The sequence below is a fragment of the Clytia hemisphaerica genome, unplaced genomic scaffold (assembly GCF_902728285.1).
Source record: "Clytia hemisphaerica strain Z4C2 unplaced genomic scaffold, Clytia hemisphaerica genome assembly, whole genome shotgun sequence".
Taxonomy (NCBI): Eukaryota; Metazoa; Cnidaria; class Hydrozoa; order Leptothecata; family Clytiidae; genus Clytia; species Clytia hemisphaerica.
Genome location: NW_027104146.1, coordinates 1,490,734 through 1,518,637, shown reverse-complemented (window position 1 = coordinate 1,518,637; position 27,904 = coordinate 1,490,734). Strand labels below are relative to the sequence as shown.

The 27,904-nt window shown below is 34.7% G+C and overlaps 1 protein-coding gene and 2 long non-coding RNA genes across 3 annotated transcripts; all 3 read left to right on the top strand.

Annotated features, from left to right (window-relative positions):
* The first annotated feature begins 683 nt into the window (after nt 1-683).
* Nucleotides 684-14,773, top strand: LOC136813896 (uncharacterized). Its single transcript, XR_010847566.1, has 5 exons — nt 684-730; nt 8,014-8,059; nt 11,836-11,886; nt 14,292-14,318; nt 14,708-14,773. It is a non-coding gene; the product is annotated as an uncharacterized lncRNA (long non-coding RNA).
* Nucleotides 14,774-16,119: 1,346 nt separating this feature from the next.
* On the top strand, nt 16,120-21,433 carry LOC136813895 (uncharacterized). The gene is made up of 4 exons (XR_010847565.1): nt 16,120-16,207; nt 16,895-16,933; nt 19,836-19,865; nt 21,344-21,433. It is a non-coding gene; the product is annotated as an uncharacterized lncRNA (long non-coding RNA).
* A 129-nt stretch (nt 21,434-21,562) lies between these two features.
* Nucleotides 21,563-27,667, top strand: LOC136813958 (repetitive organellar protein-like). Its single transcript, XM_067070472.1, has 6 exons — nt 21,563-21,634; nt 22,193-22,234; nt 22,535-22,615; nt 22,903-23,050; nt 26,636-27,119; nt 27,353-27,667. Exons 1-5 carry the CDS (start codon nt 21,563-21,565, stop codon nt 27,103-27,105), a joined length of 813 nt encoding a protein of 270 aa, XP_066926573.1. The 3' UTR covers nt 27,106-27,119; nt 27,353-27,667.
* The last annotated feature ends 237 nt before the right edge of the window (nt 27,668-27,904 follow it).

The following is a 27,904-nucleotide window of genomic DNA, read 5'->3' as shown; positions in this document are numbered from 1 at the left end:
GCATTACTTACTTGCATCAAATTAAAGATTTTAATACACAATCAAATCTCACCTCTTCACTGATTTTTGATCACCAACGCCCGCCATTTTATCAAAACAAACGGAAAGCTTATTTTTGAGCTAATAGCACCCTGTAAGCAGCATAAGCGTGCGCCAAATTTTACATATTTCCAGATTTTTGTTCCGGATATCTGAAACAGCGGATGATTTTTAATATAAAGCCTGGAGTATACTAAGAGTATTACGACTTTGATTTCCCGCGCAAAACAAATTAAAGGGACAAATTATTTTTTTTTTTTATTTTTATTAGTTATACCAATTTATGGTATAACTAATAAAAATGTACAGTTTTAAAAATTTCGTTTTTTAATTATATACTATCTTTTATAATATATAAAAAGGAATCCCCACTCTAAGGCCTAGGACACAATTATGTGTTAGATGTATATAGGCCTTTAAGTTTTTTCTGCGAAAATCAAATCCGCGTGGTCAATAGTCTAGCATGCTAGACGACTTAACTCAGTAAAAAATAGGAAGTAGAAAACTTGACAGGAGCATCAATATAGTTTATTTTAACCATATCCCGACATAAAAATTTCCCGCTTTCAACAAAAACGTTATAAACGACTGGATTCCCAGTCTACGTGGTCAATAAAAATTTTTCTTTTGCAGCAAAGATAGTCATTCATCGTTCAAAAGAGTGAATATTGCAGAAATGGATTCCAAAACAGTAAGTTATCACTCTTATGCAAAATATCCAGAATCAAGTAGTAAAAATAATTTAATCTGTCTCGCTAATGTTCTTATTAGTCAGAAAGTCTGCCGTATACTATCTTCGCTTTCTGATTTAAATGATGGCGCTGCGATTTTTCCCCCATCAGAATTAGTAAAGGCAAAAAGCAGTTGAGCTCCAGCTCCTGGACTATGTTCTTATCAGATCCATTCCAATTCTTAGAATTTTGACATCAATATTCAAAATTTGGAGGATAGGACTAATTACAGGGGCGGATACAGGAATTTTTATCGTGAAAATTCCGGTTTACCCCGATTTTCCAATATAATCTCGATTTTTGAATCCGATAATTGAAGGAATACTCTACCCCATCGCTACATGTCACACACATGTATATAATATCTTTGATTCACTCTACTTATAAGAGCACAGAATCATAGTTTCAAAATGTCCTCGTGTTAGTTTATGTTCTTGTAAAAAACTTTAGATCAGACTCAGAAAGGGAGAAAACTTCGTGATTTGTTTACACGTAAATCGCGATAGTGTGAAGGGTATGAAAAAGTGGTTTCACACAGTCTGAAGGAATGAAAATTCGTGAAAAGTATGCAAAACTATGTAATTATCCTCACGAAATTCTGCCAAAATAATCTCCATCGTTGAGGCAGTGTAGACCTAAAGCTCTAAAACAGCATCTAATAACATGAAAACCAGAAAATGATTCTTTGATGGAAATCAAAACTATAAAGTGCACTTACAAACATCAATATGTCAGATCTAACAAAATTAATAACGGCACTGTCATCATTGACAATAAAACAAAGAATTTTCTGTCAAGAGTCTTGTAAACATTCCAACAACTTCCATCGAAATGATCTGTCACTGCTGAGTCTATCATTTTTAACAAGGTCCGAGGATTGAGCCGAGAACGCTCGCAGAACGCCCGCAAACGCCCGTAGAACGCCTGCGATCTCCCTCGCGGGTGAAAAATTTAATCTGTCAATCACTTCTCAAGCGAAGAGTACGCAAAGCGATTCTAGTTTTACGATAGTGCCGTGGATCATCAATGGATAGTATTCAATTATCATTATCCCTTTATTTTCATTCCTAGAACTTTTGCAAAAAAAAGGAAAAATAGAAAAGTTGTATTTTTTACTGCTCTATTCACATACTGAATTTGAAAGTTCTCCTATGTGGCGTTTTTTTGCAAACTTAAAAAAACTGATTTTTGTCCCGCCTTCTTTGCAGCACTTTGGCTTAAGTGCTTGTGTGCAGCATAGGGTACAAAGTACAAATATGCGTTTCCCGTAATTTTTGTATGAAGAGTTAGGTCTACACTGTGAGGTATGATAACAAGATGAATACGACTCGTTCAGTAAACTTATTACGATGGAGAGTCTCTCTCACACAAACAAAAGCTTCTTTGACGTCATTTTGAACACAGAAAGTGAAACGTATTAACAGATGTACCTTTTGAACATTATGTACAGAAAGCATTTATGCTTCTTTAAAAGAACAAAATATTTTTTCTATAAGAAAAAATTTTTAGAAAACAATTTCAGTGTTTGTATTTTTTCGAATCGAGAAAATTGAGTGTGTGAATTCACCACGTTCACATACCCTGTATCCGCCCCTGAATGTGGATTTTTAACATACGAGTTGCGAGTTGGTCCTACGAGTTGCGAGTTGCTATCAAATATGCGAGTTGCGAGTTACGAGTTGCTATTTTAACCAAATAAAAGTGCGAGTTGCGAGTTGAAAACTTCACGTTAAGACATCAAAATCGCGAGTTGCAGATTAAAATCGCGAGTTGCAAATTTAAATCGCGAGTTGAAAAACCAAAAGTGCGAGTTGCAAATTAAAATCGCGAGTTGAAAAATCAAAAGTGCGAGTTGAAAATTAAAATCGAGAGTTGAAATGAAATTTTGTTTTCGTACTTTCTTAGTTACATGAATTTCGCATTTTTGCAGTTTGATTATTGTCTTTATTTTGCAGAAATACGGTATATTTTGATGGTAAAGAAATATTTTTTTAGACCATCAAGCGTCTGAATGGGTGTTTTTTTGTCATTTCGAAAAAGAAGTCATTGCATTGTTTTTTCGCGCGCGTTCTATTTTATACCGAAAGACTCGAAAATGTTGCAATCATAACATAACAAATAGTTTCATTTGGGATTTTTGCTTTGGAAAGAACACATATTTGAATTATTGTGATTTTATTATTAAAAAAACTTTAAGAATGAAGTGAAATTATAAAATTTTATAAATTTAGATTTGATTGAAAGAAGTATCTATCTATGTAGGGGAATGAAATGCTTTGTTTGCTTCAGTTTTCACACACAGGAGACTTTTTCTGCATTCGAAATTCAGTTTTCGAAGGGAGCCTTTATTTATAAAAACTTTATTTTCATCAATGGTGATTCATTTTTCGACAGCAAAACCTCCCAAGGATAACTAGTAAGTTTTTATTTAATTTGGAGATGAAAAATGCCCGAAAGAAAATGAGTAGAAAACATATCCCGTCGGCGGTGATTCGTAAAAAAATGGATTTCTTTTTCGAATTTTCTTTCTTCCATCGACACTATCAAATTCTCTGCAAGCTTTTTTGTGCGTAACGTCAATTTTCACAAGCAAGATTATTTATATAAGTGAAAAGTGACGGTTATAGATTTTTATAGCTTAATAAAATACCCTACATGTATTCATGCATTGAATTGGTGATCTATTTCTATTGATTTTTTTTGAGTTTCGAAATAACGAACCAAGCTAAAAATAACTCGAGAATGTTAAAGAAGGAAAAAAAATCGATTTAAAACACGAAATAACTCGAAAATTTAAAGGAACGCAAAATAACTCGATAATCTACAGGAAGGAAAATAACTCAAAAATTTAAAAGACCGAAAAAAAATCGAGAAATAACTCGAAATTTTAAAGTCACGGAAAAAAACCGAGTTACAAAATTTAGAATGATGTCATAAAAGGTACAAAATGACGTCATAACTTGGTTTTTTCGTAACTCGGTTTTTTAACTCAAGAAAAATAACTCGGGTTTTCTGAGCCTCTATTTTAAATGCTCCTAAAAGTAGATCTTCCCATTAAACAGTTAAAGGGTAGAAATTCTAGTAAGGTAGTAATTCTCTATTTTCTCTTGCTAGTAAATTTACTATGGATTGCTCCACATCTGGGTCTATTCGAAAAACCATAAGTCCGGATAACATGGTGTTAAATTTATTATATAAAGTGTAGTCGGTCGGTGTGTAAAACAGTGCTAAAGGTGAGGCGCCTTGAAAGGGCAGTCTCATTCGTTCGAAATGAACTTGCGTCGCAAGGGCCCAGTGGATCGGTGAGACGGGATTGAGGTCAGCAGATCTCAGTGTGCAGTTCCACTGCTGCGATAAAAGTGTTGGGATTCTCAAAGTAGCGCAAGGACATGACAGAACGAATGAGAGCTATCGAGCCAATGCTCACAAAAGAACGAGTACAATTTATTATTTCCAATCTAGGATTTTCTTGTTGTTTTCCCGAGCGAAAACAGCAATTCTATCGTAAATATTTATTATACCACCTAATAAGGAAATTTTAAGATTCGAATTACACGAGTTTCACAGTATAAATACTTTTTATATATCAGCTTTTAATCTTTCGATACAAAACTTTTCTCCGATTTTGAACCTAGACATGTCGCCCTAACGACAAAATGCTCCACACTGGTTGAACAAGCGTGCAAGTCGCACTTTAAAATTTGCAACTCGCGATTTTAATTTGCAACTCGCACTTTTGATTTTTCAACTCGCGATTTTAATTTGCAACTCGCGATTTTAATTTGCAACTCGCACTTTTGATTTTTCAACTCGCGATTTTACTCAACGGTCGTAAGGGGCTCATTTTCGGTTTTTTCAAAACTGCATGTACTTCCACCTCATAAACATACCTATATTTGGGCTTTTTTGGAGAAGCTTAATTTAGCCGTCATGAATGTGTCCTGTCAGATGTCCCATAATGCACCAAACTCGAAAAAAATGGGAAAATCCCTGAAAAATCCGCCATTTTGATGACGTCATTGACAGAAAAACTTGTATAAGTTCAGGTAGAAAAAAGATTTCGAGCTGAAATTTCGACCAGAGACGTATATAAATAAAAAAAAATTAGAAAATTGGAAAACAAAATCGAAAAAATGCTTACGTCAGCAAAAATGGCTGAAAAACCATTTTTGCGAAAAAATGCTGACGTCATCAAAAAATCAAAACAATTTCGATTTAAAATGCTTTTAATTTTTAATTTGAATCTCTGGTAATAATTTGAGCTCGAAATCTTTTTTCTACCTGAACTTATTCAAGTTTTTCTGTCAATGACGTCATCAAAATGGCGGATTTTTCAAGGATTTTCCCACTAATTTGCAACTCGCGATTTTAATTTGCAACACGCACTTTTGATTTTTCAACTCGCGATTTTAATTTGCAACTCGCACTTTTGATTTTTCAACTCGCGATTTTAATTTGCAACTCGCGATTTTAATCTGCAACTCGCGATTTTGATGTCTGAACGTGAAATTTTCAACTCGCAACTCGCACTTTTATTTACTTAAAATAGCAACTCGCAACTCGCAGGACCAACTCGCAACTCGCATATTATCAATTCACCCCCTGAATTAACTCCATACAACCTAGTCTGGAGATCCATACTCTCAACTTTAATTTATACTACCCAAGCAAATATCCCATCAGTAGCAAGCTACTCAGCGAAAGTATGGTATTTATGACCCAGTCAGTTAGGGAAACCATCCATGATCCTGCCATTCTATAAGCCAGCAAAAACAACCCTAAATGACACTTGTAAACTTAAGTTTCTTACCATTTCCTATCGAAAACAACCAAAAACATTGCTACTTCCCAAAGCCGGTTACATAGCTGTCAACTCTCCCGCATTGGGCGGGAGACTCCCTCATGCCCACATTTTCTCCCTCGGGAAAAAAATTCAGCCAAATCTCCCGCATTTTCAGGATTTTCCCCCGCATCTCCCACATTTCCAAAAAGTTTCCGATTTCTTGAAAAAAATTCAGAATTTGAAAGAGCGGAATGGCAAATTTTCCTGAATTTGGAAAATTGGGACGTAAAATTTCATGATCCCCCATTTCTGGAAAAAAAAACTGATAAAATCGGATTTCGCGGGTAAATTCCCTCGATTTCCTAATTTTCCGATTTGGAAAAATTGGATTATCGAGAAAATTTTTCCGACTTGGAGCTCTCCTGCATTTTTGCAAGGCGAAGTTGACAGCTATGCGGTTACCAAAACAAATTGTCTTCCAAGATTATGGCGCCCTTTTGGATCTATTGTTAAGGCCATCTAAAATGGTGGAAAGGGTTGCGGAAAGACAGAGGCGCCCGCTGCTTTGAGGGTGGTAACGCCAAAACGCCCAATTATGATCTTCCAACAGAAGGTGAGTTAGTTGCCGCGCGAGTTACGTCATGCACTCCACCGCAGCACACAACGAACGGTGTTTCAGTGAATATCAATAATTATTTAAGAATATCTTATGTGCTTAACTTCAGTAAACCTTGAGTGCTTCAATGAAGATGAAGAAGATAAGAAGATAAAAAATGCGCTGGACAATTTTCATTGTAAACAGTTTGGTCAATCATTGCTGAAAGTTTGAAAAAGTTTTTCCAACGCAAAAAAAAATTTCAGCCAATTAAAAGCACAGTGTGCTTACACTTATCTTGTTTGCTACATCGTCTAGGCTAAAAAATGTGAGAAAAGACACGAACGCCATTTTTTAATGAGTGTTGTTATGATTTTTTTTTATTGCGGCCGCATACAGGAACTCGCCAAATGTTCCTAACTGCCAGTGTGAATTTGTTTACATTGGCTTGAATTATGGCCGAAAAAAACTGTTGATAAGTCATGCCAGTCAGCTTGGGAAATACCGTGTATTTTGTTTTTGATAAAAATAAGCTCTCACATTCATTCCTGACAGCTGACAATAATTAGGCTAGGCTAGACTTAGCTCTTTTCTTTTTTCTATTCCAACAATAAAATGTTTAGATGATAGTTGACACATAATGGAAGTGTTCCCAGACACTAGTTGACAATATTCCAATATTTACTGAGAGTGAGAACATGGCACTTATCTGGGTGTAATCTTAGCCAATGAGTCCACAATCGAATTTGCTTCTCTGGAAATATTATGTATCTTTAGCAAATAAAAGAATTGGTGACAGCACTGTCAGTCAGGGGGTTGTTGATGTACTGTCAAGTGCTCTAACTTTGGACTATCTGACAAAATATGGGACGGCCATTCAGCCACTGAACCTCCAAAATCATTTAATTAACAAACTGCGAATCATAGATAGCAAATATTGTGAGTACGCTACTCTCACCAGGTAGGCTTTCACACCGCAAAAGGAACAAATTTTTGCAACTAGAAACGTGTAAATGCAATCATGCGCATTCGCGCGAGCGTTCAAACACAAATATAAAAAAGTCTATTCTTCCGCGGAAAATTGTGAGATCAGTTAGCGACACTAGGTAACTTTGACATGTCAATCAATCGTGCACGCTGGAAAAAAGTCTCTAGAGAAAAACAACACAAAAAAATGGCGTCAAGATGTGAGCAGCGTGACTGTGATTTTAAATTGTTAATTACTTTTTTCAAATTATGTACTTTTAATTAATGCTTAAAAAATACATTTGCTTGTGATTATGAGATGGTGAAAGTTTGATTGATAAACTTGGTTGAAGTATCAAAACAAACTTGTTGTCAAAGAGATTTAAACAGTAAGTGAAAATACAGTCCAGAAATCAACCGTCCCAAGATTTGACCAATCGTCCCAAGTTAGAGCAGTTGACGGTAGATAGATTATGTGTTGAATATAAATTTTGGAATGAATCAAACTCAAATCTTAAAACTTAACACTCCAAAAATCCTGTCAAGTTAATTGACGCTTTTGCCAGGTGCAGCTAAAGGCTGAGCAGAGACAAGAACTTAGATTAATTTCTGAAGATCTTCTCCTTATCCCAGCTGAAATCACCAAATTAGTCATGAATTAAGCAGATTCATTAAGTGACACACAATATAAGGGATTAACCAGACCTCATGAGTTAGGCTAACTCAGCTAACTAACTAGCTAATTCAGCAGAAAGCAGTAAAAATTAGTTACTTTGCAAAATTTTCCCTTTTAGGAAATACTTCTTTGGTCCAAATTTAATTAGATGTTCCCAGCATAATCCAAATCTAATCTGATGGTCGCAGCTTGACTGAATATGTGACTTCTTTTACTTTTTTAGAAATACAATCTTAGAAAAAGAGCTTACACTCAAATTTCAACTACTGGTAAGTCATTCCAATGTTCCTTATGACTTACCGGAATGGTAGAAAAACTATTTTTTTCTACATTGTATCAACACCATTTTTGGCATCTGCAAAATTTACAAAATTTTTATTTGTGATCATCCTATCTTTGACGAGGCCTGGAAAACAAAAAGTTACAAAAACCCAAAGCTATTACAGTTGCGACGTCAAAATTATTTCAAAATGTCAAAAAGTTAATTTTGCTTGTCAATCTAGCTGGAATTCTTTTTTCAGGTTTTAATTTTCGAGTTTAACTTGAAAATAAATTTTATAATTCGAATTTTGAGTTACGTAACTCAAAACTTTGATACATTACTTTAACTTTCAAGTTATCTTTAGACAAAAACCAAATCGGCAAAAAATTCTAAAATTCATAGTATAAGGAAAAATATTTCTAGCAAGCAACATTTTAGTTGATTACAAAAGAAAATATACACCAGTTTTCTTTTGAATCTAAAGCGGAAATTATAGAAGTACAGCTTCAAAAAATCGAATTTACATTTCAAGACATAACGATGGTTTTAAAGGGGACGTCTGGTCTGATTTTAGGTATTGTTTTTTTAGAATTTTTGGAAAAATTATTCCAGGGAGATTAAAATGAGCTATCTCAATTCAAGAGATTTTTTTTCAATCACTTTCTATGGCCATTTAAAAAATCCCTCTTTTTCAAAATTTATGACGTAGCTTATGTTATATGTTTTCTATGTTCTTTCAAGTAAACAAGATTAACTCCTCTTTCTGTGCAGCTGGCATTTTTATAAGAAAATTTTAAGTAAGTCAGAGATGTGCAAGAGCATTTAAAGTCGTTAAAACATCTTTTTCCCAACATTTTGTCAATGAAAGCTTACTCCAACATCTTCATAGAAAACTGAAATATTTATATAGTTGTGGACTGGAAAAATCATCGAAATTAGAAGTTTGAATTAAAATGTTCTTATCAAAAGTTGTTTAAATACAGTACTTTAGACTACAGACAAGATTTCTGTTCTTATAAATTACGAACAAAGGTTACGTCAAAAATCAGGTAAAAGAGAGGAAATTGTAAAACACTAAAATCTGAATATGTCAGTCAAAACTAAAGATTTTGAGTTCGTTTTTTCTGCAAACTTTTTTTTACTAATTTAGCTATCTGGCATAGAATTATGACTGAAATGATCTACCAAAGCAGACGTCCCCTTTAAACAATGATGTTAATCAAAAAAAATCTAACCATTTATTTCAACAGCTATAATTCATTATATGATTTCTTCAAAGAACACCAAACCCTGTTCGAATTATATAACTCGAAAACAAAATTTAGAAAAAAATAATTCAATTTACATAGCAATAATCACCTTATGACGTTATAATTTGAGACTTATAACGTCACATTTGTTGTAACTCAGGTTTTCCAGGCCTCACCTTGGACCATATTTTAAGTTTTGTTCACTTTTTAGTTTTAACCCTAATATTGTTTGCCTGGCTCCCTTAACAAAAGATTAACATGAGGTCAAATTTTTTGCTATCTGCCAGAGTTTCCATTCTAGAAATTGTTTACTGGCCAGGTACTTGTGGAAAGTTAAAATTGATGATTGAAATGTAAACCTTGCCTCTCTGTATTACATGTTTTTTTTATAAGCAAGTGTATGCCCCTTGGTCAGGCTCGTGTATGCTTAAGCTCTTAAAGCATCCAGGCATAGCTCATGCTTTATATATGCTTATGAATCATGCTTATGATTCACCCTAAGCCAAGTTTTTAGTGAAATTTCAGAAATTTTGTAAAAATTTGTTCAGATTTTGGGAGCAGTGGAATGTAGCTATTATTATTATTATACAGAATACGGTTTCAGGCCCGTTCAGGTCCTCTCTAAACCGATCTTGTTTTACAAAATATCTTTTTTAAATATAGTCCTCCTTGAGGACTTCCTCGCACTCTCCATTTGTAATCGCTCTGCGACATTGCTCGATTTCTCTCGTTTGCTTTACTTCTCCATTCTTTTACTTGGTCTCTTTCCATTATTGTTAAATCGTCTGTGATGCTCATGTTGGCGTACTTATCGTACTGCTTCAATTCTCTTAAGTTTCTCATAAATTTGTATTTTACATGCCTGTCATTAAATACAACTTTGATTGGTCGTGTACGTTTTGATTCTTTACCAATACAGGAGACGTAAGTTGGCTCTGTGTTTATTTTAACGTTGTTTAAGAGTTCTTTTACAAAATCATTGTCATCTCTATTACTCTTCCACTCCATGGATGATGATGTTAGCTTCTCTTGATTGCTTTCTCTGTTCTTCCATTTGTTCTTCGACCTTTTCGCTGCGAAGTATTTGTTTCATGCTAGATACATTTAACTTGTCACCGGTTTTCGTGATTTCGGCAAAACTTTTCTTTGAATGTGTTTTCGTTTTGTTATCTATAGGTTTTCATTCATTGTATCTTCGATTTTAGTTGTCAGTTTAGTTTCCAGCGCGAAAAATTGAGCTTGAATTGTATCGGCAACATAATAGGAACTAACGTAACTTTAACGTATCCCTGACATCTAGCTTGTAATTCTTTAACTGCAACATTCAACTTCCTTTCATTCTCGTTTTTCACCTTGATAATATTTTCGCACGCTTCAATTTCTTTACGGCTGCGTGTGCAGCTTTTGATTTTCTCTGATTGGTCCAAGATTTTTCGATGTAGCTCTTGATCGATGGAACAGCAATTTATGCATTGGTATTTGTGACCCCCCAAGCGATTTGGAGTACATTAAAAATGAGACCGGTATTGGTGCGGTCATGCTTCTGCCGCTTTTGGACTGGTTAATTGTGCGACTAAAAGCTGAAAAAAGCGGCCAGAAGACCGCACAGTATCGTATGGTCCGTGCGGACAAAGTGCCGACGAAAGCGGACGATGGTGCGGTCCCCGCCGTTTGTTTATATTTCTTTCGATTGCCGTAAGAATTTCAGCCTCGAGTTCAAACAAGCAAAACAATAAAAACAAAATGTCCGCACCGTGACCGCACTGAATACCGCACTCATTCTAATGGTGCTCTTTAGTGACCGATCAAGTGCGTTTGAATGGAATTTCTAGGAAAGATTTTTGGATAATTTCTGGTCGATACAAAGGTATCATTTTACCGCACGGTAATCGCCGCTTTTTTGCCGCACATTTTATCGATCTGTCCGCACCAAGACCGGTCTCATTTTTAATGTACTCCAAATCGCTTGGGGGGTCACATTTTTGATAGCCTTTATTCAGGAACATTTGTATTTGTTAAGATGGAAGTCCTGTGCATGCATAATGCAGTGTTCGTTGACATTTATGACATTCTAATCTCATTTTGTCGTCATCTTTTATGCAGTTTTGTTCTGTACATATCGATTTGCAACATTTTCGATTTCATCCTGTTTCATCTGCTAGGCGATACCGTTTTTTGTTGAAATTTGGTCCTTTTTTTCATGTTTTTGTATTTTATTAAAAATTCTCCATTTTTTAAAAAACGAAGAGCGCTATGTAGCCGTGGAATGTCTTTTTTTACTTGACCTCTACCAAACCTTTTTAAACAGATAAAAAATGACAACTTGAACAATATTCCAGGCTGACATTATATGCTTATGTTATGCTTAGGAATTCTGCAAATCTGAGCCTTTATATGCTTATAAACATTATGCTTATTAAAAAAAACATGTATTGAAAATGTACCATTAGTTTCCCGCCTTACACAAAATTGACGTGTTCACTTAATTGTGAGAAAACTTTTAAGGTATATCTATTTTTTATTCTTCTTAAAGAAATTCAACCTAATAAGAAGAGAGAACAGCAACAAAAGCAAAAACAAGCTGGTAAGTTATACCAACACTTAACCAACGCCTTTCAATAATGTCTGGAAATTACCTTTACTCTGGCAATGCGTGGTAACCACATAAGCAGCTGAGAGTTAGGTCCATTTTGACGTGAAGCATGACCACCTCTACATTTGATTTCAATACTTGAACAGCCTCTTTCCTCTTTCTTTCAAGTTTGTTGTACAGAGATTTGTCGGAAATTGGAATCTTTGGCTAAAAAGACTTGAAGTTCCCTTGATTTAGATCTAGGAGGAGGATTATTATTGTTATTGTTCTTGTCCAGCGATCTTAGTGGAGTGGCGTTGTTTTAGTTGACTATCGTGAATTTGTTCTCTTGGAGTTGAGAAATTGGCCTACTGATTAACAGACTCTTTCCACTCTCAGTAGAAGGTTTTTTGGCCTTGACAATGATTGACTAGATAAGGCAAAATCAAGGTCACTGTGAATTTGTAGAGGGTATCTTTGACCCTGCATCGTTAGAGAAAAAATTTATCAGAACCAACAATTGAAGTATGTATAGTAAATTGAAGACATAAAATAAATAGTAAGGGTGTGAACAGATCTCCAAGAATGACTCTGGTTACGATGTGTGTGGATACTATACATATACTATACTTATCTTTAATTGATTGTCTGGATTGCATTGACTGTTACCATCAAAATCATGTAGGCTTCCAAAATCAAAAATATTTTATCACAGATGATTGAATCAAATACCTTTTTGAAGGCAACAAAGACAAGAATTGCCTCCTGATTATGGTTCTTGATCTCTTTGATTAATCTTCGGCGAGTTAGGAGATGAGGTGACAGTGATTGGTTTTCACAAAATCCATTTTCGTTTGGTCTTAATACTTTCTCAATGGCAGGGAGAATACACTTTAGGATCAGACGACTCAAAGTGGTTTGAGCAAGACAGATTCTTCTGTAATTGTCAGTTTTAATTGGATGTCCTTTTTTCTGAACAGGTGCCCAAGAGGCCCTATTCGCTTGGCTTGTTATCATTGTAGGTTGCTTTGCAGAAGTCAAGAAGGTGCTGTTGGAGCTCTTCAATTTTCCAAAACTCTTCTGGTAGAAAATCAGTTCCAAGCCTTTCTGTTCTTCATTTGGTCAAAGGCGTTTTATATTTCTTCAATTGACGAATTCACCTTTTCGAATTTTGTTAAGCTTGTTGAAAATTTTTACAACATCATTTTCACCAATTACCACTGGGATTTCAAGTTGCTTTTCTGAGTGGTTTTTCCATATTTTAAGCCTATTTTCACAGCGATAAAGTTTTGGGCTGATTATTTTTTCCTGAAATTTCTTTAAATAAGTTCCAAACGTTACAATTGTCACTTAATGATTTACTTTCAAAGAATTTCACAGACTCAGACTTTTGGTTACAGTGTCACTGTCAGAAGTTCAAGAAATCTGAAAGTAGATTTAATGCTTTGTTTGCCACTTTGAGAAATTCAGAATAATTATGTAAATCAAATCAAGGTAGGGCATTGAAGTCAGTGAGAATTTTGGACCCAATAAGTGGGTCAAAGGTTTCATCACTACAAAGAGCTTGCCAGTTTAGGTGTTTTGAAAGGGTTGTTTTCAGTTTGCTCAAGCTTAACTTGTTCAATGCAGAGACAATTTGTTTGTCACTCTCGACAGGGTTTGATGAAGATAATGCTTGGCAGTTGTAAATGCTGTTGTACCAACATTTCCCTAGCAGAGGTTGCCATATTGCGATTGGTAACTCCAAAGCTTCAATTTTCGAAAGTTAATGTTACCTATGATTAGGTTGTTTTGTAGGGCTTAATAATGAAGGTGATTTCCATTTATTTTAAATTTGCCATGGAATGACAATCTGCCCTCAAGTCTTTCGTTTGAATCCCAGAGAGCTAACAGCATACAATGTTCGGGAACTGTTACGGTGATTAAGTCGATTTTTGTATAAAAGCCACAATTTTTGTGTCTCGAAAAATTGATTAGCTAGGGGGTCATGTCATCCTTGACAATTGATTCGAACCCTTTATTGAGGATTGTGTAACTGGAACCACCATGTCTGGTCTTTAGTGGAGCTTAATTTTCCTCCTTCCCACTTTGAATTCCCAAGGTGTATTTTGAGAAGACAAAAGAAAACTTCCCTGCCATTTTGGCCGACTTTTTCTCAATCTCCAATTGATATAGTAAATTGATTAACTGGGCGGAATAGCTGTGGAATCTATGGGCTATTTGTATGTTAGTAAATGTATTTGAACACCTTAAGCTTTAGAGCATCCACATCTGATTCAGTCTCTTATGCACTTACCAAATACCTGAAAGGTTTATTTATTTTTACTTGCAACTTGGCTTTTTGCCGACAGATTTTAACTGTATCTGAAAACACCTGGTATAAATACATTATTTTATATCATATTTTGATTTTTCAGAACATCAAACAGCATGTAAACAATCAGGTTAGTTTCCTTTTATAAGTCCATAAACCATACCACTTTCAGTTGTATGCTTCAATGGCCATCTTTTAAGTCTAGTTTTAAAACAAAAACCTTAGTGTGTAGCCAATGAGGTCAGGAAGTAATATGGGCCATTTCCAATCATTTAAGGGGGAATAATTGACAAATTTCAAAGAGCAACCCCAATTTCGTCATTTTTTTCATGGTTTTGATAACCACAAATTTACGTCACCATAAAATACCTAAAAATGGTCCTAAAACTTCTTTAATCAACTGCAGGATTTTCCTAGTGGTTCTAGGTATCTATATATCAAATCCAAGTCACATTATTTTAGAAACCTAATTTTATTCGACTTAAGGGGACTAATTGGTCCCTTTAAAACTTTTTTTAGCATCAACTAATAGGAAGCCAAAAAGGAAGAAGAGAAAAAGGATCGCCATGCCTTCTGGCCCTTCAAGTATGTGTAGTATTATAGAGTTTGAAAAGCCTGACTACAATGCAATTGAATGACTATTAAGTATCAATTCCAAACCTTAACTTTTTGTATTTTAATACAAAAAGTTAAGGTTTGGAATTGATACTTAAAAGTTTTGTTCAGATTGCTTTGGTCATTCTAGAATTTTGATTTTCTCAATCTTGGACAAAATTAATGGGGACATTTTTTCCCTTTTGAAATTTGACCTTAAAGCAGCAGTTCTTTGTATCATTCGTTGTCAGCCAAAGTCGGTTTCAAAAAATTGTGAAAAAAACAGGTAATTATATATTCATATTAAAGTAGTAATTGTTAACTAAAACCTGAACCTCCAATAAAATGGTTCAACAGAACACTATAAATTGCCAAAAGGCTTAGATTTTCCCACTTTTTGGACCTACCTGGAGGTCCTTTAATTTGACCGTTGTCCGTTTGTCTGTTACAAGCTTTTCTCGGGATCGGCTCATTAGTTTATTTTTATTTTTTGCACAGTGATGCAAATTGGTGATTCCCAAAAAGTGACGGAGCCGTAAAAATCGAATTTTCTTATTTGGGGAAATTCCCTTATGTCATTTTTAGGGGAAAAGAGCATTTCTGGCGATTGGATTGATATTTTTTTTTGATTTTTTGCACTTTGATGTAAAATGGTAATATTTAAAATCTGATGAAGTCCGATTTTCAATAAAAAAATTTTTGGGCAAATTCGGACCAAAAAGTGCCTAAAAATGGGGTTTTCTGGACTGTGAAATTGCTTTATTAGTTTTTTCAAATTTTTTGGACAAGGATAAAAGGCAAGGTTCTCTAAAACGTAACCCAAGCCGTTTTTTTCCGGAAATTCTTTTTTGCCCTTAAAAATCGGATTTTCTTATTTGGGGAATTTCCCTTTTGTCATATTTAGGGAAAATGAGCATTTCTCGAGATTGGCTTGGTATCTTTTTCTCATTTTTTGCATAGTGATATAAAATGGTAATATTTAATTTCTGATGGAGCAGGATGGAGCCCGATTTTCGAAAAAATAATTTTTTGAGCAAATTTGGGCAGAAAAGTGCCTAACATGGGTTTTTTGCACTTCTTGGACTAATTTGAGCTGTGATACTCACGGTAATCTATCCAAGCTGTGCATTACACTTTCTTACTCTCTTGCTATTTGTCCTATTTTTATCTGATTTTGATCACCAGGTAAGTCCGTTCAGCATGTTGCTTGTTTCATCTTACTTTCTAGTCTTTCTTTAATTTAGTCATTTTGATAATATTATACTCCTGATTTTTTTTTCCACGACCCGTAATAAGGGAGTCCTTATTTGTAAAGTAATTCATAATATCTTAATACAGAGAAACAACGGACAGTATTTACATCGTGCTCACTGGCCGTACAGCAAAGTTCGAAAACAAATTTGAAACAACGTCGGAAAAAATCAGGTATTTATATATTCATATATTAAAGTTATAATGTTTAATTGAAATTTGAACCTTTTCCTCGTGCATTTTTAAACTAGAAGGAGGTCCATATAATTTAACCTTCACCTTTGTCCGTTTGTTTTTCAGTTCATCGTCTCACTCTTTACAAACTTATCTCATGAACAGCTCATCTTCTTTTATACAGATATGTAAAATATAAGCGTTGTGTAACCCTTTTAGCAAGCTTTTTTGGTGGGTTTCTATTATCAAGGTGGTGTTTTCCACCACCCTTGCATAACTTTTAATCTAGAAATGCTAAACATATATTTGCTGGTTTTCAACATACCAATAAAATTGGAGTTTAAAATCCACGCAGAGGATTTATGAATTTTTAATTTATTCTTTTATATATTTTTTTAATAATTTTTTAATTAAGTTTGTCATCATGATGTCTGGTACCAACTGCATGACTCCCGCTGTGCATGTTACCTTTATAGATTCTAAGTCAGTAGTCTAGGTCCAAAATTTGCTTTACTCTGAAACCATGGCGTTTCTTTGCCTTTGTAGCTACGGTTTGATATTTCTAAATGCATTGCAAAATAGAGCTTTCAAATACTAAAGCTTTTTTCAAAAAAGCAATGCTTATAAATGTCATGTTATTGCCAGGAGATCCTTATCGCTATTTCTTCCTTATTTTTTTATTCATAGAAACAAGCTTAAATGTTGCAACCGTACCACAACACCAAGGTAAAATTAGAGAGAAGTTCATTGATAAGACTTGTATTGAATTGTTTTACTCTTAGGTATCTAATAAACATGGGGTTGAAAAATCTTCAAATTTTTCTAAACAGGGAGGGGGTAATTTCCAGGGATTTTAAATCTTACTACTTACCCCTAGAATAAGGTAATTATAGACAATAACCTTGCTATTTAGAGTTATTTGACATGAACTGGAGATATTTTTGAAAACTAATAAACGGCGTCTTAATAAGGTTATGTGTGTTTATTATCAGAGTAATTCCTTACTGATGTTTCTTGACTTCACATTTGTTTTATTCTTTCTAGTTAAGTTTTTTCAACTTGTGCTTCATCTAAGCTACAGGGTTAAAATGACATTTTTTGATGATGTCATCATTCTTAGGGAGCGGTCATAAAGTATCTACTAGAGGGGGGTGAAGGATATTTTGAAAAATCCAAAAAAAAATTCGCACCCCCTCCCCTAACCTGGAAAAAATTTTCGAACCCCCCCTCATAAGGCCCAATATTTTTTCGCACCCCCCCCTACTAAAAAAATTTTTACGCGAAAAAAAATTCATACAGATGCGGTACAAAGAGTATTATTTGTTTGTATGACAGTTTTTATGTCAAAATAAGGTAAGGGAGATAGTTTAGCCCTGTTAAGTTAAAGTATGACAGGGTTAAGACAAGAATCATCAAGTGGTTTTCTCTGAGCTTCTGTAAGATTTGGAAAAAAATACGGCTTATTTTCCCCAGTAGCGACCTGGGTTTATTTTCTGGGGGTGCAAACTATGAAATTGGCGCCCCTGTGGTATTTTTTGTCCTTATTTGCGCCCTCCATTATTAAGTGAAAATATTAAACTGTAAGAGCAGTATGGTTGAAAGTAACGCCCGGAATCTTTGAGTCAAGAAACTTAGAATTTGTTTGTTGTAATTTGAAATGTTAAGGTGTTTAGAACAAAGGAGGCGCAACCATGGTTTGCGCCGGCGGAAACTTTTTCAATTTTCAGCTTTTAATCTGTCTAAAATGCCCCATATTATAGCACCAAAAATAAAGCCACTCAAATAAAATACATGAGCTGTTGATACTTAAAATTGAAGTTTTGTACCTGATCATCTAATCAGATTATTAGATAATTTTTCTCAGAAAAATGACGACGTGGCGAAAATTTCAATATTTTTCACCGCCATTTTAGCTAAAAGACACTTTGTTTTGACAAATTTCTTTTAAGAAGTACTTTTTCAAACCACTCTGGTGAGCTGTGAGAGCCACTAATCTACTTCCCTTACCTAGCTCAATGTTACAAACCAAAAGGGCAAGGCGATGATGCCCAAATAATGCCAATATAAAATGTACATATATCCAATAAGATCAATTATGAGTTGTCGGGCGTAAGGCCGAAAAAATTTTGAAATCTTCAAACGTAAAACTATGAAATTAGACTTCCTACATTTTCTCTTGAGTTTCCCTAAAAAAATTGGAACCCTCAAAAAAAAATTGGAACCCCCCCCCTAAACCCTCGAAAAAAATTTCGAACCCCCCCCTTAGAATCCTCCACCCCCCCCCTAGTAGATACTTTATGACCGCTCCCTTAATCCAATAGATTTACACATGATTTAATTAAATATTTTCTTTGACTTTTCCCTTTTTGCTAAAATAAATCTTGCGAAATTATTGTAAATTTTCTATGTTGACTAAAATTGGCATGAAATTTATGCCAAGTTGTTTATAGTCCTTTGTATTTGAGGTATTACGAACTACTAATCTAAGAGCCGATGATGGAGGAAATCCATAGGGCTATAACCCCGATACTTTTGTGAAAAACCCCACCCTTAAAGGTTTGAAACGAGGTGTAAATTCAAGCGCCAAACAGGAGCAACCTGCGGAAGGAAACCGCGGCACCGAACTATTGTTCCATCAGGCATGAGAAACCAACTAAAATGTCCGATAATTGTTCAACCTCCTGCAAACTTCTTGTTGGTAAATCCGTGATTTCGTAAGGAATTCCTGTCTTTGGTAGTTCGTGGGGACGACTTTTGTTGGTGAAATAACGGTGAATGGCTTTGGCGTAGCTGTAGATCATTGTGACGTATTTGGTTCTTGTATGTGGCACCAACAACGAAAAATAATGATAAACGTCTAAAAATAAACTAATTGTTCTACACAAGGCGTGTTGTATAATGCAAATAGCGAGTGATTTCAAATTCAAAACACACAAGTTTTAAAACTTTTTAGCGCATGCGTATTCTGTTCAAACATAATCATAATCAAACAAAAAGCAAATTAACGTTTTTCATGGGAAACAGTTAAAAACTCGTTTCTTACCTTTCTTCGATGTTGAGAAACAAGCTACTTTAGGCGTACAAACTTTCGCGAGCAGAAACTTTCGCGAGGACGAAAAATCGCGAAATTCACGACATTTACTTTCGCGAATCAAGACGTAAAATTGAGAATTTTCACACGCAAAAATGGCTTAGAGGGACAAATACTTCTTGGATTGGCTTGATACATTTGTCCTTGGACTTATTAGTCTTTTAGCAGGCTAAAAAGTGTCATAAAAGTTACATTTTATTCAAAGTTTGACAAAGTTTTACAGATTTTCTATTTTGTCAAGAATATTTCGCGAGCATAAACTTTCGCGAATGGCCCTTCATAGAATTTTTAAAGACATTTACTTTCGCGAAAATGGCCAAAATTCGCGAAAATCGCGAAAGTTTCTGCTCGCGAAAGTTTGTACGCCTAAAGTACCCCATAGTACTAAAAATATCTTCTAGGTTTTATTAGGTATACCACCAGGCAGCACTAAAATGATGTCAGAGATTTTAGTACGGAGGGGTTCCCTGAAATTAGAAAAAAATTAAAATGCTTATGCTAGACTTATTCTTAACAACATAACATACTCTTTTTCAGATAGACGATATCCACTCCGTCAGAGAAGAGGTAAGCTTTTATTCGTTCATATGGTGTCTTTGAAGTGAAAGATGTACTTTTGTTTTTAATGAAAATTGATAATTACATCTATTAGCTGAATTTTAAATTTGTAAAAGGTTTGACTTTTTTAGTCAAAGCGCTTGTTATACATTTTCGGAAAGCTAAGGGGTAGGGGAATCAAAATAACTTAGGTGTTAATTTTGTTTTTCGGACAAATATGATGGTCTCAGGCAAAAATCATAGGGTCAAAGATTTAATGAAAATTTTAGCTTGAGAAAAGAGAGACCTGTGATATATTTTTGGAAAGCTCTCAAAAAATTAAGACTAGAGATATATTGAGAGTATAGGTGATTTCTGTATCTAACTTGAGATATTGAGTGCAAAAAGTGGACAGAATACTTTAATAGGATAAACTTTCGCGGGGATTAAATTTCGCGGTTGGGCCTATCCGCTAAATTCGAAAATTTCGTGGGGACTTAATTTCGCGGGTGGCACTACTGGGTGGCAATATTGTCACGATTTTGTGACTTTTACTGTCAAATCATGCATGTTGGTTGTTGAAATACGCATTATTTGCGCTTCTTTGATGCAAATAACCATTGAAATAGTATTTATTTAACATATTTTGAGTTTTGTTTAGAAATATTTCGCGGATGCGAGGCCGTTCCAAATTTCCATTGGGACTTAATTTCGCGGATTTTCGCGGATGACACCCAAATCCGCAAAATCCGCGAAAATTAATCCCCGTGAAAGTTTATCCCATTAAAGTAGCTGCTTCTGGGTGAAAACACTATTTTTAAGATCTTGAGTTAGGTCGAACAAATCGAACAAATCCCCCCCTACTACAAATAGAAATAATATGAACAAATACTACAAATAGAAATAATATTAGGCCGTGGCCAGTGACCCAAAAACGTTTCAATTTTTTCAATCAAAAAATGATTGAAAACAGGGAATTTCCCCACAATATGCATAATTCATGCAAAATTTTAACACTTTTTGACAACAAAAACGCCCATAACTTTTGATCAAGAAAAGTTGAGACTTTGATGTAATACATTTTTTTGCTCAGTTTGAAGAGCTTTATCACTTGGTATAGGTCTTTTTTGATTTTGAAGACCCCCCAAAAATCTTGAATTTTTAGGCTTACAATTTTGCCTGAGAACGCAGAAAATCGCAAATTACTCAAAAACTGCGGGTTTTCAAGCTTGGTAACATTTAAATTCCAAATCAGCACCCTCAAATTGACTAGGAAACATATCAAAAAGTTGGTCACGGACATTTTGAATTTTTTCTTTATATTTGAAACTTTAGTGATCCACTGGCCACGGCCTATATGAACAAACTTGAGTTCTCTGCTCAAAATTATGAACAAATTAACACTGATCTATCAGGTAGTATCCCTCATCCTACATCGTTTTAAAGTACCATGACATACAGTCAAACTATTAACAGAGAAAAGGAAACTATTTTTTTACATTTTTTAGAACGGTTCCCTGGTCTTACGGATTATGTTTTCACGAAAAAACCCTTACCTTTGGTTGGTTGTAAACTACAAGTAGAAAATGATAAATTGAGAAAAGAGCTGGCTCTCAGGTATATCATTGATTCCATACCTATTTTTTATTTTCATGTTAAAATGTAAAAGCAAATTGTTAGTAAGCGTATTATCAAGTTAAACCATCAACTCAATATAATGCAGATTTATGTTTGTTTATTCTGACAGCCTATCGAACAATGCACAATTAAAGTTACAAATAGAAGAACTCGAAAATAAGGTATGATGAAGTTTCGTAGAATTCTGCATGTTTTATGCCATGTTGTGAAGATGTTCCTGTGTGCTTGTGCAAAGGAGTGTTATCTAAAGAGTGGGGCGTATCAGTTTGTCGGTGTGTCGCTACTGACCTTTTTCGCGTCGGTAATTCGGTTATCAACAAAAAATGTGTCGGTGTTTGAAATGCTTTCCGGTGACGGAAAATGTTAAATTTTTAAATCGCTGATATGATAATCTTGCTTAAAACGTCGGAGAAACGGTGCTGAATCAAGGGTTACTTCTCAGAAATCCCTCGTATCCTATCTCATATTAAAATTTTTGAAAAAAGAAACTGATAAAAAGCAAAATGTGTCCGTCTTGCGGTGATTTTGTGAAAAGATTTCGGTGTCCAGGACCCTCGTACCCCCCCCCACTAAAGAGTAACTTAAGGGAGTAACCTCTATTTGCCCTCGCGACATTTGATGAAAATTGACTCTGTTTTAATTTAAAAGGAATAAAACGTACCATTATACCGTCCATAGAGAAAAAATAAGTTTTATGTTTTTTTTGTTTTTTTTCCTAGGTGACCAAAGTTTCAGTTGAAATAGCCCTCGAGAAAGACAAGGTTAGTATAATATTTTAGATTTAAATTTTTTCTTGGATAAAGCAAGTTTTTGTACATGTCGTTTTTATAAGCATACGAAAGTCCAAAACTGGCCCGGAGATGCTTAGATCTAAAGATTGAAAAGGCTAAAGATGTTTTAAGGGAAATTCCAAAAATCTGTTAAATCCCAGCGAAAAAAAGCCAAATTCAGGAAATACATTTTCCATAGCGTCAAGGTTGGGTTTAGCATATTTTTACCAAATGTTAGCCTAGATTATGCTTAAAAATGCAAACTCGTGGATGCGTCTCACTTTTTCTTAGCAATTGAAAGAAGCTTCTATCAAACACGCGACGGAGCTACACAATCTCAAAAACCGAAATGAGGAATTGATGAAAAAATTGGTAAGACAATAATGCACATCCAGAATATTTGTATATATATTAGTACTCGTTGTTTTATGCTTGAACTTGTATCGGCACTTCCGCTTCCGGAATGTTCTTCTTTTTTTGAAAGGTGAATTTGGGTTATATAAAATGTTGTCGATTCGTACTGTATTCGTAGAGCCTGGTTTATACTAGATTAAGCCCTTGCGTTGAAATCATTTCTTCCCTAGCACGCCCGCCTCTTTGTTGGAGCTATGGAAAATAAGTTAACTATGATAACAAATGGAGTTTTTTACTTTTTACAGGGTTGTCAAATACTAACAAGACAGGGGGATGTTTTCGAAATGAAGAAGAATCTTGATGGTGCAAAGTTAGTGTTTGAACAAGGCATGTTTCAAAATCCAGACGATCCGATTCTTAACAAAAGGCTAGACTTACTCGAATTGAGAATAGGTATTTAAATTATTATATATTATGTTTGAAATATTTCCATTTTCAGTAAAGATGATGTTTGGGGGTAAAATGAAGCGACAAGAAGGTCACATAGTTCATAGCCACATACCTTAAGGGAAGAAATTTTGGTGGAAAGAAAATTTGGTAGATTTGGCGGATTTAGGCAAATTCCGCCAAATTAAGTTCCCGCCAAATTTAATTTTCCAACCAATTGCCCAGTGAAACTCCTGCCATATTTATATTTTTGTATTCATTCCCTAAAATGCTCACTTTAGGAAATTTACGACATTTACTTTCGCGAATTTGAGGAAAAAGAATTTTTCTCGAGCATTAACTTTCGCGAATCTTTGGATAAAAATGAGAATTTTTAAAAGAAAATTAGCCACAAAATGATAAATGTTCTCCTTGAATGCGATATAAACGGTTATTCTTTAACTTTAAAAAGGTGTTGAAGGCTAAAAATATGTTGAAAATGTTGTATTTATTACGATTTCAAATTTTTATAGATTTTCAAAAATTTTAAGAATTTTTCGCGAGCATAAACTTTTGCGAATTACCCTGTTAAGAATTTTCAAAAACATTAAAATCGCGAAAGTTTCGGCTCGCGAAAGTTTGTACACCTAAAGTACTATTTCATGCCTAAAACGGGTTTTTTCTTGTTTAATAGGCTTTCAAGTTCCTGTCAAATTTGATTTTTAAGCCATTTGCCAAATTAAATTCCTGCCAAAATTTCTTTCCTTAAGATAGATGAAAGTCACTCATTTTGCGCAATGATATCCTTTAAGCAAAATGAAAGATCAAAAGTTGTTGTTTAGAAAAGATGCCCAGACCCTTATGGCCTCTGTAAAGACAAAATGGGAAACAGGGCTAAATTAAAAAGGCTTTTCCTTCTTTCATTAGAAAAAAGTGTAACCACAAGAGATTTAACTCTGTAAGCAAACTGAAAAAACATAGGTATTTATCGCCTGCGTTAATTGCCAGATACCAGCACTCGAAAATCATTGTTTGCCTGAAAACGCTTGAAGGCCCGGCAGTTGTACCGTTCCTTTCTCGGCCCATTACCGGCCAACACCAGTGATGGTGAGATAATGAAATTTAGCACGCTTTCTTCTCTTGATATGCCTAACGTCTCCAGAAAATCTTTAGTCATGAGATCTTCCCTCTCCGGCGCTAGGGGGGTTCAGTACGGGTGCTTCGTAGGTCCTTTTCACCATTTTTTCAAAACTTCGGACAACTTTTTTCGAACTCTACACCCTAAAAAAACATAAAAACTTGGTGAACAATTTTGACACGGAACCGATTCGAACTCCCATCCCAAGTGGTGGGGACCAATGCTCCGGTGTGGGTCCGAAATGCCCTCCCCCGCCACCTATGTGCACATCTTTTATGAATTTATTGTTGTCACACACATGTCAATCTCCGTACGGATGGTTCAATTCAAAAAAGAATTTTTTGTAAACAAAAAAATAGCAAAGCTTTTCGCAGAGATTTTATAATAGAATGTTTTGATCTTGATATAGCAAACCTATCTATAATTATGTGCTTTAAAACATCCCAAAAAGTATCAACGAAGGCTCCTTCGTGTAAGAGATGTGTTTCTATTCAATATATTTCATCAAAACCTTTTTCTTAATCTCGTTGCATTTCTATTTTTGTTTTGACCTGTAAAGATATATACCGGGTGCGCCACAAAAAAGTTTCTCTCTTTAAAGTCAATTTTTAAAAGAACAATTTTGTTTTTTCATTTGAAAGAACAAAGATAGACTTAAATTTTGATTGGTCATTTATTATATTCGGCTAAAAGTTATACTTAATTCAATAAAAAAGTTACTTTCAGAAAGTGCTCGAAAACGTTGAAAATTGACATATCAAATTTTCGTTTTAAAATTCGCAATCGCAATAGCCTTCACATGTGATTAAGAGCATGTTTTAGTCATTATAAACACATTAATTTTGAAACAGAAGCCTCGAAAGGGTTGAAAATATTATCCAAACCATTTTAATTTACTTTTACCGAACTTTTCCTCAGATTTTTGGTTCTAGACTGGATGAATTAATTTAGGGCTAGATTTACCTCGACATTGATGTTTTCTTATGAATCGCAGTATGGTAATATCAAGCATTTACCATTTATGATTTTCCTAGCAATTTAAAGTACCTGATAATTGGAATGGTGCTTTAACGGCTGGTAAATGACCGGTAATAATTTTTATCAGTCTATTTCAACACTTGAACCGACCCAGACCCATTCAATTCATTTGTCAAGATCCTTTTAAAAACAATTTTTTTGATGTAACGGTTACTAACAAACACTAACGAACGGCCAGTACCTTTTGAAATCAGTTTTTCCAGAAGGACAGAGAATAGTGAAGAGTGAATAAATGACAATATCTCAAAAGTTATAAATTAAGTTATAATATAATTTATATTTTTGTTTTCAAAATTACATAAAGAATCGAAAAATGTTTAAGGGGACAACGGGGGAGTTACTAAACATCGACCAGAAATGGCGAACACAACCGGCGACCACGACCAGCAACCAGAAAAAATTGGCTAATCGAGTTTTTTCCCTTTCTCCAACGTAGAGTGTCTCTCATTTGAATATATCATATTGAAGATTAAGCTCACCCCTGTCTCATTTACTGATCTATATAGAGCCACATGCCCAATGCGTAAAACAACCATTTCAACGCTCTTGGAGCCTGATTACGGTGTCAATTTCTAACCTTTTGTATTATCAGCATCACAATAATTAGCGACACAAATTTTTTTGAAATTGGTTTGAGAAGCTTTGTAGTTCATCATCAGATTGTTATTTCTGTCGAAATCAGTCATTTTGTCAGCATAAAGACAATAGAATAATTGATTAGATTCGTATCTCTAAAACTGGCCTTCCCATTTTTTACCTACTGACAAGTTCTATCTATACATACTAAAGGCATCTCATTCAGCATAATTAATATATTTGATGTAGCAAAGCTTACAGACATAATCATCATACTTGACCCTGTCAATATTTTTGTCAAATAGTGTCACTTTGTCAAGAAAATGACTGCTCACTTTTTAGTATTCTGAGGACTTGATTTAGACGTTCTCTACGGTGAAGAGAGCAGATAAACTCGATAACCCAAATTTATCTGGTTGCCGGTCGTGGTCGCCATTTCTGGTCGAAGTTTAGAAACTCCCAGACAATGGTCCTTAAATTATGATTGAGCACTGGCTTTGGTTTAAGATACTATTTCCTTCGAGTTAGGTCATACAGAAGAAAAATCATTGTTTGCCTCGAGTTTACAAAGATGACGCAAAAAATTAATGAGCTTATTTTATTGAAACAATTCAAACTTAGCATGTACTTTTGCATCAATAAATCCGATATTAAAAAATTGAGCACACTTCAATCAAAAATGAATTTTTTCTTCTTGGTATCGAATTTAGACTAATACTTTTTTAACATAACTTGAACGTCATATCCAACTGGGTCAAATTTGAAATGATTCTTGACTGTTTACATTTCCTTTTTAACCTACAATTAAATTTCCATCGTTAAGTAGTGTATGAAAACCTTTCTTTTGATTTTTATTACAGCTAAGATAAATGAGAATGAGAAGGAACAAACAGAACAAAGAGACGATGATGAAGAAACTTTATCGGAAGTGAGCAAAGAAACTGGACAAAAAGAGATTGGAGAAACTGAGCGGATCGAGTATGGAGAAACCAATAGAATTGAGTATAGAGAAACATCGGCGAAGGAAATTGAAAGAATAGGGCTGGAAGAGGTTGGAGAAACTTTGCGCATTGAGTATGAGGAAGCAACTTTACTTGAGGAGATACGAGAAACTGGATTGGAAGAGAAAGGAGAAACCATGGGAACGGAGCAACATAATGAACTCAAAGATAACGAAGAACCAATTTTGCATGATAGTGGAAGTAAAGATGAGATTCTTGAAGAAAGTGGAAGTAGTGGGACTGAAGACAGCTGTGGTGAAGAGGACGGGCGTTACAAAAGTTTAGGCAGCCAAGACATGACGGACGAGGAAGAAGACGATGATTGGTGATAAGTGATATTCTTGTGAGTCCTTTTGTTGTTCTAACTTTCCGTGTTGAGCTCAGAAAATGACGTTTCAAAGGGACACTATAACATTAGTACCAGTCTTTTCAAGGTAAAACGGTGGGACGCGAAAGAATGTTCTTAAACAAAACTATATTTTCATTTTCAAGAATGCATTTGTTTCTTTATAAACTAAATTCCCTTGCGTTGAAAACATATTACCTAATTTTCTAAGATTTGTATTTTTTTCACAGATGCTTTGATTCGTGGTGCTTTGTCATTGGTGGGCATTTGCATGGAGTTTATTTGTGGTGAGAGAACGAAGAGCAACAAAAAGTGGAAAGAATAGTCTAGGAGTGGCAAGTCATCAAATCAAAGACAACTTTACCCGGGTATGTTTCATCTTTTATTGACACTTTCTAAGTATCCTTCAAGGTGATGGTATAAACACAAACAACTTACATTTGGCTTTTGGGAGGCGAGACTATTCAACCTTGATACATCCCAGAGAGCAAGTTACAAATTTTAATCGAAATCTTCTCAGGGAAAAATATCTTAAGTTCTTTCATCCCAGGAGATGACTTGGCCGAATGAATCTTAATCGGGTATTCGCTTTCTCTAGATCTTTTCTCTAGGTTTACTTGTGATTGACCTGTTTTTTTTCTAGGGTAGCACATAGTTAATTGCTGTGCTGTATTCGACATTGAGTTTGTCTCTATATTTATGGCGCGTCGTAGATCAAGTTTTTCCTCAAAACTTTCTTCAATAAAAATAAAAAGAGGTGGACTTAAAATGAATAGATTCCG